General features: G+C 41.2%; 3 protein-coding genes across 9 annotated transcripts in view; 2 read left to right on the forward strand and 1 right to left on the reverse strand.

Annotated features, from left to right (window-relative positions):
- Positions 1-267, forward strand: part of LOC117731768 (cat eye syndrome critical region protein 2 homolog) — a 38,532-nt gene extending 38,265 nt beyond the window's left edge. The window contains exon 19 of one of the 2 annotated variants that reach the window (XM_034534120.1): positions 1-267. This exon is cut by the window's left edge and continues 2,467 nt beyond it. The gene's annotated coding sequence lies outside the window, so the exon portion shown is untranslated. The other variant, XM_034534121.1, reaches the window with a different exon arrangement.
- Positions 268-1,492: 1,225 nt separating this feature from the next.
- ada2a (adenosine deaminase 2a) lies at positions 1,493-7,069 on the forward strand. 3 transcript variants are annotated; one of them, XM_034535825.1, is made up of 10 exons: positions 1,493-1,671; positions 2,114-2,438; positions 2,888-3,107; positions 3,596-3,809; positions 3,892-4,019; positions 4,142-4,232; positions 4,315-4,423; positions 5,616-5,773; positions 5,931-6,133; positions 6,249-7,069. In XM_034535825.1, exons 2-10 carry the CDS (start codon positions 2,135-2,137, stop codon positions 6,337-6,339), a joined length of 1,518 nt encoding a protein of 505 aa, XP_034391716.1. In that variant the 5' UTR covers positions 1,493-1,671; positions 2,114-2,134; the 3' UTR covers positions 6,340-7,069. The 3 variants fall into 3 exon arrangements, with proteins under 3 accessions (XP_034391716.1, XP_034391715.1, XP_034391717.1); XM_034535824.1 differs by having other exon boundaries at positions 1,494-1,620; XM_034535826.1 differs by lacking the exon at positions 1,493-1,671 and adding an exon at positions 1,684-1,869.
- On the reverse strand, positions 7,067-10,143 carry ribc2 (RIB43A domain with coiled-coils 2). Of its 4 annotated transcripts, XM_034535830.1 has the most exons (7): positions 9,888-10,140; positions 8,914-8,995; positions 8,236-8,535; positions 8,031-8,149; positions 7,554-7,748; positions 7,285-7,451; positions 7,067-7,183 (listed from the first exon to the last, which is right to left on the reverse strand). In XM_034535830.1, the coding sequence occupies exons 1-7, from the start codon at positions 10,002-10,004 to the stop codon at positions 7,114-7,116; spliced, it is 1,050 nt and encodes a 349-aa protein (XP_034391721.1). In that variant the 5' UTR covers positions 10,005-10,140; the 3' UTR covers positions 7,067-7,113. The 4 variants fall into 4 exon arrangements, with proteins under 4 accessions (XP_034391721.1, XP_034391719.1, XP_034391720.1 ...); XM_034535828.1 differs by having other exon boundaries at positions 7,285-7,748; positions 9,888-10,142; XM_034535829.1 differs by having other exon boundaries at positions 7,080-7,451; positions 9,888-10,142.
- Positions 10,144-10,859: the final 716 nt, after the last annotated feature.

Here is a 10,859-nt window from a genome sequence, read left to right on the forward strand (position 1 = left end):
ATTTTCTCCTTCAGGCATTTTTTGTACATTTTTGGACTTGTTTTAATATAAATGTGGTGTATGTTTCTATTTTTTTTTTCTTTATTTCTTTTTTGTTTTAAATGGTTGTCTTTCTGCCTCAATAGCATGGTGGCATTGAAAAAAGAACCGTACGTTTAATTTTCAGTGATGTTTTCAAGTTCTTATCTGACTGACAGATTATTTTGGAAATGGAACAGAGTATTTTCTATACTGTACATTTCTTAGAAATAAATCACTTTTCTCGAACAAGAGTCAGTGCAATCATTGTCAATTCAAAGAAAAATGGCTTTTATTTAGTTTTTTAAAAAGTACCTTTGAGTACTAGTCACATCACTGAGGAGATTTTTGACTTGTGCAGTTGTACTTAAATGAACACTACTGTGGAAAAGAATATACATAAAATAATGCGTTGCCGTTCCATAGCAATGGGGCTTGTATCTGTTAAAGAAACTGAAAGGCCAAAAGTAATGAAATGCAAACAGACAAACAAGAGGGCCAATGCAAAACAATGCATTAATCTACTGGAGCACCTCACGCCATCGCCTTCAATTAGTGCTTATCCTCTTGACGAACACCCTCCACAGATTGTATGCTGCTTTGTTTGAACCTCCTCATGTCTGCAGGAGATGTGTGGTGACGTCAAGGGAAAGCAGTAGGGCTCCTCAGGCTTGCTTCAAAGCAAACCAGTACATTATTTTGGTCAACCTTAAAGAGGACTTGGCACTAGAAAACAATTCAAATGAGGCCTGCAATTAGGATACTTAGTAAGCAGGTTGTATAACTACATCACAAAAGTGGGGAAAACGAGACAATGTATTAAGTTAATAGTAAATATTCTGGAGTAAAAAAAATAAAGGACAGATTTAAGTGTAGGACTTTATCTTTTATGTTTCTTTAAAAAAAAAAATTTTTTATAAAGGTAATAATTCATTCAGTGAAACATAATCAAACTAAAGAGAAATGTTTTTGGTAAAGGTGCTATTTCCAATTCAACTTTGAAAATACTTGTTGACAGATTTTCTGAGTGCACTACTTGGTGCCCCGTCAATAAGTAACACGGTAATAGAGTTAATAGGGGTGTCTATTTTTTAATTTATTAATTAACTATTTGTCTGTTTTACGTCATACAGATCATGCTTATCTACCTTTTGTTTAATATGTATGCGTGTTCAAATTAAAACATGCGCAATATGTCATGAGTTATAAATGGAGTATGTCATGCAACAGAAGTTATTGTGTAGTTTATTCATTTTTAGTTTAAAATGACTGCCAAAGCTCACTATTTTTAAGGTTTGACTTATTTGATGAACTCGTTTGTCTCTCAAAGCAAGCCATAAACTAGTATGTCCCCGGGGTGCATCGGGGATTGGACATCCCTGCGTTGACAGTTATTATTATACCCTACAGTCAACCAATCAAACGATTATCAGGGTTGCATTTCAGCCAATCACATCGGAGCGGAGGCGGGACTTGAGGTTTGCCCACACACAAGAAAGAAACACTTCTAGTCAATCACTAAATATAACGGCAAAGACCGTAACGGAGTGTTAGCACTGCTTATTTGCTCGTTTGTTACTTGTTTGACACTGAAATAAAAAAGTAAGCTATTCGACCAAAGCAAACACGTATTTCCAGCGTGCACTGTGACAGGTTTGTTTACTTAAATCGTAGCCCGCTGTCGAGGCACCAGCTAAGCTACTAACGCACGAGCTCTCCGTTAAATGGCAAAGCTCTACATTCACCCGGTAACGACCGTGACCGGGTGTCTGGTCTCTGGTCAACCTACCAACGTCTCAATGGCTCTAGCGTTACCTCAGGAACACGGTTAACCGAGCCTCTTATTGTTGGGTAATGGATCCTCTGGTTGTGTACATAAGTTATTACACTTTTCACTCTGTATTGTTGTAATGTGAGTTGTGTAAACATGGTGCACATGACTGCCCATGGGGACAGACACCTGGTCTTGTTGTCTCTATTCTGGCTGATGTTGAATATAGAAGGTTTATTGTTTTACTTCCGCTTGTAACCAAAAGGTTTTCTGTTCTCAAAACCAGCTTTCGTCTCTAACCCAGTTTGTGTTTGTTCCTCAAAGCCCCACAAACGCTCCGGCGCCATGGCAGTGTTGCTACAGCGCCCCCACGCGGCTGCGGCCTGTCTGCTCTTGTGCTACCTGGGCGGTGTCCTGGCGGTGCCGGACCCCAGGCAGAGAGAGGCCCTCATCCGGCTGGAAGCCTCCATGCAGACAGGCGGGCAGGTGGTGTTGACCGATGCTGAGCAGAAGCTGGACGCTCTCCTGTTTAAAATGAAGCAGGGGGAGATGGCGAGAACACCATTTCCTCCCGCCGTGCACTTCTTCAAGGCCAGGGACCTCATCAGGGCCAGTCCCGTCTTCAACCTGCTCCAGAAGATGCCCAAGGGTATGCTCAGTCTCACACCTCATAGCACAGTCGTACACATTTCACTTTAAATTAACTGTAAAAACATTAAGCCTAAATTTGACACAATACTCTGGAGACCATGGGTATATAAAAGGACATATTTTGAGATTGATTGATTTAAAAAGAATTCCTGGCAGTACATTGGATCTTGTTTAGAATGGAAACAATTAGTCAATTAGTTGATAAATTGTGGCTATTATGATAATTGATCCCCAAATCCACAGTTATAGCTCGTCAGTTGTGAGCGCTATCCGATTTCCTTCATAGTAAACTGAATATCCTTGACAGTCAGAGAAAACAAGATTTCTTTGGGTTCTCAAAAGTTGCCGGACAATCACAAAAGTTGGATCTCTTTAAATAGGAGAGATTCACGAGTTGTCAGTAAACCCAGAGTCCGACTTCAGGTTCTTTGTGGTTCACTGTTTCAGGGGGAGCCCTCCACGTCCACGACTTGTCCATGGTAGACGTGGAGTGGGTCGTGAAGAACGTGACCTATCGTCCCCACTGCTACATGTGCTTCACTGACAACCAGTCCATCAGGTTCATCTTCTCGTCCCAATGGCCCAAAGCTCTCCCACATTGCTCTCCCTGGACCCTCCTGGAAAACCTCAGGGCCAAGATGATCAATACCACGGATTTTGACAACAGGTGTTTGCTTTTTTTCTATTAGCTTCAAATACTGAATTCAAATAATACCACAAATGTATAAACAAGCAAACAGAAAACTGTATATTTTATTCTATATGTCATCCCGATGATTGGGCTCTTTTTCTTCTGAGTCTACACTTTTTTCTTTTCTTTTTCGTATCATCTAAACTTTTTGTACCATGAAGTGTACCAGTGTGCACTTTTCCCCAGTGGGACAATGACCTCAAAAGCACCTCTAATTTATCATTGTGTCAACACAAGACCATGTAGTAAAAAATAAAATAGACGTGCGTGTTTACACTCTGCTATGACATGAAACCCTCATGGAAAAGAGAGTATCTAACAGGAAATAAGCCCATAAACACATGACTCCAACACCAGACGTTAGTGTTATATTAATCTCTGTTTAGAAAACCCTTGTTCGTATGTGGTAAAAGAACCCCAAATAATCTGATCATCTGATCACAATGTTGTCTTCACATTTGCAGCATCATGGGCAACCTGACGCTCTTCACTGATCAGGATCCAGAAACGCTGTACCCCAGTCAGGATGAGGTATGGGATAAGTTTGAACAGGCCTTCCTCGCAGTGTGGGGCCTGGTCACATACGCTCCCGTGTTCACAGACTATTACTACCAAGGCCTCACCCAGTTCTACATGGACAACGTCATGTACCTGGAACTACGAGCTTTACTCCCAGAGGTACGCGAAGGTCATGCCCATCGCAGTCACTTGTCTCCTGATTTGTTGTCGTTAGTCAGCGTTTTGTTGTTTTGTCACTCAGATATACGAGTTGGACGGCAGCACTCATGACACAGCCTGGACTCTGAAGACCTACCAGGAGGTCACCAGACAGTTCACAGCAGACCACCCAGACTTCTTTGGAGCAAGGATCATCTTCACAATCTATAGGTGACTACCTCTACGATAGATGCCACTTATTAGTCTGAATGGCTTTCTGCCCATTGGCTCACTGGCAGGCCGATGAGGATGCTGATGTAATAATCATTGATCACACACTGTACTGGTATCAGGGGAGTAAATGCATCAGTGATGGCCAGAGTTGTGGAGGAGGCGATGAAGCTGCAGAGAGACTTCCCAGATATCATGGCTGGTTTTGACATGGTGAGCATGACAAAGCATTACTTAGACGTGTCCAATGTAAAAAAAAAACGACCTCTCTAACGTTTTTTGTTGTCGTGTACAGGTGGGCCGCGAGGACACAGGCCGACCCCTGTGGGACTTCAGAGATGCCTTGTCACTGCCAGCAGAGAGAGGGGTGACGCTTCCTTTCTTTTTCCATGCAGGAGAGACCAGTGAGCTCATAAGTATTCCGTTTGTACAACGACAGTATTGCACATCATACACTGCGCCGGTTGGCTCAGAGATTAATCTGTGCATGAGGTCTAGGGAAAATCAACTTTATCCAGATAAATGTGTGTGAACTAGTAGGAGGAGCAATTTGGAAAACAGCAATTCCCAGGCCTGGGAAAGTTTTGGAAAAGCCACGGCAACTAGCTTCACAAATACCTGTTTAATATAGTGTGCGTATATGTGGTTCAGTTGAGAGACTGCAAAAGATCCATATGGGTTGAACAGTACCTTAATGTGTGGGCAGTGCAGTCACTTAATGTTGCATTGTTCTCTACGCGGGGAAACATCAGACACCGACCTGCTGAGGGGAGGTGATGCCTCCTGGACACACGGGAATTTTATTATTTTATTTTAAATTGTGTCCTCTAGCCTACTACATTGATATCTTCTACTTTGGAGGCTATATTTTACGGCAGTTATTTTTGCAGTTGTTACACACACACACACACACCATATGTCTGTTAACAGGTGTGGTTTAGTTGTTTAATCTTTTTAATTAACCCTTAACACACCATCACTTATGCAAGAAGAAGATACTAATTGTTTAATGTCTTTGTCTTAATTGGTTGCATGTTTTCAAACTAAAGGAACTCCACACCCACACAAACTTATCAGAGCTGAATATTTGATGACTGTTGTGATACATTTAATCTTGTCTCGATTTTGGGTGTAGTGGTCATTTACATTTAAATTGTAAATTTAGTTCTTCAAGTCAATGTCATGCCCTGTGTCCAAGTCATGTGAGGACACAAGCTTTTTCAAATCATATTCCACGACAGCCATAGCATGTCATTCATTTGAGTTAAAATAGACTGTGGTCATTTTTGACAAACGTCATATAAATGTTTCAGAGAAGTTATGCTCATGCGTATGTGCCACAAAGTCATATAAATGTATCGGTAAACATGTTTATCAACACTGCCTGAAGCAAAAATGCAAAGTACAATGCAAACCTTTTGTATCATAAAATTATCTTGCATTATCTTTTTTGTCCTATTCCAAATTGTGGCAAAGAAAGAAATTAAATCATTACCAAGAGTTGAAATCAGGGAGAGGAATACGTAAGAAGCATCACATGTTGCGTTATGAAAGCACAAAATAGCATGCATTTTGATTTCTCTCTGCTAAATACAGATCTCGAGGGCACAGATGTGGACCAGAACTTGTTGGATGCTCTCTTGTTGAACACTTCCCGTATTGGCCATGGATTTGCTCTGCTTCGCCACCCAGTGGCCAAGGATCTGTCCAGAAAGAGAGGGGTGGCTGTGGAAGTGTGTCCTATCTCCAATCAGGTACACTATCATATTGTAAACCATATTGTGCACTAAAAATACGTACTTTTCCCAGCTACTGTAGTGTAATACATAAAATACAATGAATCAACGAGGCTGTAATTTTAATTGGCCGTGCATTTTTTAAACAAATTGCTTCTTTCCTATCCCCGCTCAGGTGCTGAAGCTGGTAAATGATATGCGAAACCACCCGGCAGCTGCACTGATGTCAGAAAACCACCCATTGGTCATCAGCTCTGATGACCCGGCCATGTTCGGTGCCTCTGGACTCTCTTATGACTTCTATGAAGTGTTTGTGGGTTTTGGTGGGATTAGATCCCGTCTGGGCTCCCTCAAGGAGCTGGCTATAAACTCTATTAGGTGAGGTTAAACTGGGAAGACCAGAGAGGAGATTTACAAATTACAATTGAATCGTGCGTGAGTGCTCGCATGCCTCAGCAGACCGTTCACTGACATCTCCCCGTCTGTCTTTCAGGTATAGTTCTTTGACTTCAAAGCAACAGGAGGTTGCCCTTGCGCTGTGGCAAAGAAGATGGGATATGTTTGTGTCTGAAAATGCTTTTTAGAAAGAAACTGTTTTCCCTTTTTTTTTTTCTTCTGTCGGGCAATCTTCAAATGCCTTCACGCTTCCTTTGAGAAAGCTTGTAGCACAGGTACATTATTAATGGAAAATGTGGAAAACTGCTGAACAGTCAATGTTATTAGTAACAACTCTGTTTTCCCTGCTACAGTAAGTCATATCTGCTTTTAAAAAAAAAAAAAGGCCCATACCATTATTCAAACCGCTTATCCTTTTCTTTTAGTCACGCTATAACATTCTAAAGGATTACTTGAACTACAGATATGTAATAGCTTCAATCAAAGGCATCTTGTTATGTCTGGTTTTATTGAGGATTTTTAAAAATGTATTTGCACTTTAAGATTCAGGTGTGTTTGTAACGTTGCAGGCAGCACTGCTATTTGGTTGCTTCCTCTTTGTGATGTGTTGTTGTTTGCGTGTGCTTTGTAAGAGTGTAATAAGTAGCTATAGTTAAAATGGTATTCATATCCTGTGGGCTTTGGAACATTTCTTTTAAACACGCAGTATGATTTTTACAAATATACATTTTATTTACGTGAATCCATCTGATTTTTAGCTGTTGTGGATATAACAGGCCATAGCTGACCATTTGTTCATGTAGGCACATTTGATTTAATCTGACAAAAAAACTCCCTCAGAGAACTGTCCGCATCCTCCAGACACATTAAAATGTTGTCAACTTGAATTTTAAATAATTAAAAACAACTTGATTTCCAGTTTGCGTAGTTTATTCCATGTTCTTCTCATTGTCAGTCATCCATCATCTGCTGCAGGTGTTGAATTTGGAGAAGAAGCTGTTGTCGATGCATCCTTTTTGAATGTCCGGTTTCCTTAGAATGACAGCAGTTGAGAAACGGAGTGAGACGCTATTCTTGTATATGTGCTTGAATATACTGTGCATGTGCATAACTGAGAGAACAATGCCACTGACTGTTGTTTGTGTGTTTCTGCCATCTTGACATTGGTGCTGTCCATTTGTCGTCTCAGCTGCTTGTTCACTTTGGCCTGCTGCCTCTCTATTAGCAGAGCCGTCCGACTGGAGTCCAAGCGGACGCGGTCATGTTGCTCCTCGTCTCGCTTTCTCTCCAGTTCTGCCCTCTGCAGGTGCACAGGTAACCCAGACAGACCCAGTGAACAGGTGTGTGTGTGTGAATGATCAAAAGGAGCATGCATTTTGAGCATCATGTGTTCCTCGTTTACATTTTTCTCCTCCATCTGATACTTCCGGAACTGGGAGATCTGCTGCAGGCTCTCCAAAGGTGCGCTCCTATCACTGCTGGGACGGCTGCTACCAGGCACCCCCTCCATGCCCGGGCTGGGTTCGGCACCTCCACCTGTCAGCGGGTGGTTCACGGGAGCTGTTCGGTCCCCTTGCTGGCAGCGCTTCTCTTCAATCTTTGCCCATCCAGAGCCAGCAAAAAGGTTTTATTTAATATTAAAACGTCCAAACGGCATATAAACACAAAATATGCATGGTGCCGTTACGTTCATCAAAAACTGGTGCAACCAAAGACCTAGTTTTCTTAAGAGGGACCTCCTTTTGTATGTTGTACAATGCAAATAAAAGATGTTCATTTCAGAGTGTTCCCTATATGTTGCTTTAATGATCTGCTATTATAAGTAATACCAATATCAGTGTTTTCATAGCACTGACAGTCTGAGTGACTGGTGACTTACCGTGGCCAGGTTGTAGTCTTTCGTGGCAATAGTTGCTGCTTTTCTCTGCTCCATCTCAATGCCCTGGAGCTGCAGAGCTTTGTTGCGCATGTCTGCGCTGCTTTGGTCATCGTGCTGCTCTGAAGAACAGAGGAGGGGATGATGGGAGGTTAGACTGTGGACCGAGTGCCTGCCCAGCACCCTAGATGGGATCGGACCAACCTACCCTCCAGCTTCCGTTGATGCCTCTCTGCTGCGCGCTCACTTTGCTGCTGGACGAGCCACTCTCTGAGCTGCTCCTTCTGTCTCTGCCGCCGGCTCTCACTGCCGGGATCCTCGCCCACTAAACCAGGGAGGTCTGGCTTTCCACAGCGGTCCGGGTCCTCCGGGTCAAACTCCCACTGGCACCGAGGCTGCTGGTACCGGTGTCGGTGGTTGACCGTGGCCTTTTCCATCGCACGCCTCTCCTTTACTTCCCTGCTGTGGAAGAGGAGGGCTGCTTTGCTATGACGGAGCACATCAGCATCTGTATGGAGTAACGTTCAGGGACTCCAGGTCATTTAGCGTCATCATGTTACACGACGTGTGATAAAGTAGTGCATTCCTGAACACAAGTTCTCTGTCCACATAATATGTGCGGCATCTTAATAATAACAATGCGACATCACGGGATTTGTGTCCAAATATCAAATGCGCATCACAGTATTAGTAGTTGTGACCGTTATTGATTGAATGTCCAAAAGTATCACAATACACAACAGTGGCAATAGTGTGTGTGTGCGCGTGTGTGGATTTTCATCACTTTTTATCAGTGTGTAATACTGACTCTATTTACCTGACATAAATTGCACACCCTGGACGCATCACACGCATTGACACAATGTTAACGTGTCGGTGAACTCACCGTGAGCGTTTTGCTCCTCTCGTGCTGCCTCTTCTCGTTGCTCCTTTTCTTTCACCTGCATGTCCAAGGCTTCCTTGTTGACCTGTTGAGCGGACCACGTGACCGCACAGTTATAACGGTGACGACCAGGTCCGTGTACGTTTTGTTCGTTTGTTTTATGGTTCATTCGTTTTCTGTTTGAAACCAAAAACGGGAAAAAGGAAAACCACTTCTGTTTGCCGTTTTTGGCGTCTATATATATGTATATGTATATGTGTGTATATATATATGTATGAGTGTATATATATATATATATATATATATATATACTCATACGTATATATATATATATATATATATGTATGAGTATATATATATATATATATACTCATATATATATATACTCATACATATATATAAATATATATATATACATATGTGTATATATATATACATATATGTGTATATATACATATATGTGTATATATATATGTATGTATATATATATATGTATGTATATGTATGTATATATATGTATGTATATATATGTATATATGTATGTATATATATGTATATATGTATGTATATATATGTGTATATATATGTGTATGTGTATATATATATGTATGTGTATATATATATGTATGTGTATATATATGTGTATGTGTATATATGTGTATGTATATGTATATATATATATATATATATATATATATATATATATATATATATATATATATATATATATATATATATATATTCGTTTTAAGCACTTCCGTTTTCCCGTTTTTGGTTTCAGACGACAAAAACGGCAAACAGAAGTGGTTTTCCGTTTTCCCGTTTTTGGTTTCAAACAGAAAACGAAGAAACCACGGTATTTCCGTATTTTCGAATGAACCATAAAACAAACGAACAAAACGTACACGGACCCATGATGTACGTGGTCGGCCTCCCTCGGCTCTCACCACAGACACGAACACCGAGCGTCAACTTACCCCGATGGTCCTCAGTTTGTGGTTAAAAATCCTCCCTCGTCTCTCCGCCTCTCTGTTGCGACAGCTTTGCAGATTGAGCCTCGCGACGCGGTCTGAGGGCAAATCCGCGGGCAACATGTCGACTGGAATAAAGTGTGCGGTGGTTAACTTGGACCGGGCTCCCGTGAGACGCGACAAACGGAGATACTTTGTTGTTGTTGTTAGACACACACTGGTTGCTTAGAAACCAGAGTTCGTGAGTGTTCGTGACACAGTCAGATTATATACGTGTAAATGCTGTCCATTACATGAATGCCGAACCATTGTTGATAACATTTTGGACAAGCATCTCTTAAATTTGGTTATCAAAGAATTGTGATCTCAAACTGGCGTTTCTATTGTGCATCAATGTATCTGTGAAATTCTTTAATATTAAAGACCATGCAAATAAGCATGGTCTTTGGTTATGACCTAGATGCCAGACTGCCCTGACTAAGTGCTGTGTGGTAGGGATCACATGAGTTCGATTCCTGGTGATTTTGGTGACACCCTGTACCTCCCCAGTCGAGTGAAAATAAAATGTAGCTACAGCACTGTCATACATCTGGTGTAGAAGCTTTTTCCTGACGGCATAAACTCCGGTATATGAACTCAAAGGTTATAAGGCAATGGTCTGATAAAAGAGGGTTCTGTGAAACTATTAAATGTTCTTTGTTAAATATGCAAGAACATGGTCGACGGTGTGGTTAAAACAACGGTTTCTGTACTCTCTGACAGAAGCCAATCTAATAAACAATGAGATAAAGGCAGTGCTCAGGCTATCATTATTGACATCCACATGAATATTAATATCACCTACAATAATAACCTTATCGGTTTTAAGGAAATTCAGAATACCTATAACAAATAGAATTGTCTGCATTGTTTTCCAGGTTGGATGTGAAAGACCAAGAACAAGGCTTTCAAAAGAGTTGTAGTTTAATTTAGGTTTAG

The sequence above is a fragment of the Cyclopterus lumpus genome, chromosome 6 (genome assembly GCF_009769545.1).
Source record: "Cyclopterus lumpus isolate fCycLum1 chromosome 6, fCycLum1.pri, whole genome shotgun sequence".
NCBI classification, from domain to species: domain Eukaryota; kingdom Metazoa; phylum Chordata; class Actinopteri; order Perciformes; family Cyclopteridae; genus Cyclopterus; species Cyclopterus lumpus.

Coding starts and splice junctions, on each gene's coding strand:
- ada2a (XM_034535825.1), top strand. CDS start 2,135: ATGGCAGTGTTGCTACAGCGCCCCCACGCGGCTGCGGCCTGTCTGCTC. Junction 3,108..3,595: donor ACCACGGATTTTGACAACAG/GTGTTTGCTTTT, acceptor TCACATTTGCAG/CATCATGGGCAACCTGACGC. Junction 5,774..5,930: donor TGTGTCCTATCTCCAATCAG/GTACACTATCAT, acceptor ATCCCCGCTCAG/GTGCTGAAGCTGGTAAATGA.
- ribc2 (XM_034535827.1), bottom strand. CDS start 10,004: ATGTTGCCCGCGGATTTGCCCTCAGACCGCGTCGCGAGGCTCAATCTG. Junction 8,996..9,887: donor ACAAACTGAGGACCATCGGG/GTAAGTTGACGC, acceptor TCCGCTCAACAG/GTCAACAAGGAAGCCTTGGA. Junction 8,150..8,235: donor GCATCAACGGAAGCTGGAGG/GTAGGTTGGTCC, acceptor TCTGTTCTTCAG/AGCAGCACGATGACCAAAGC.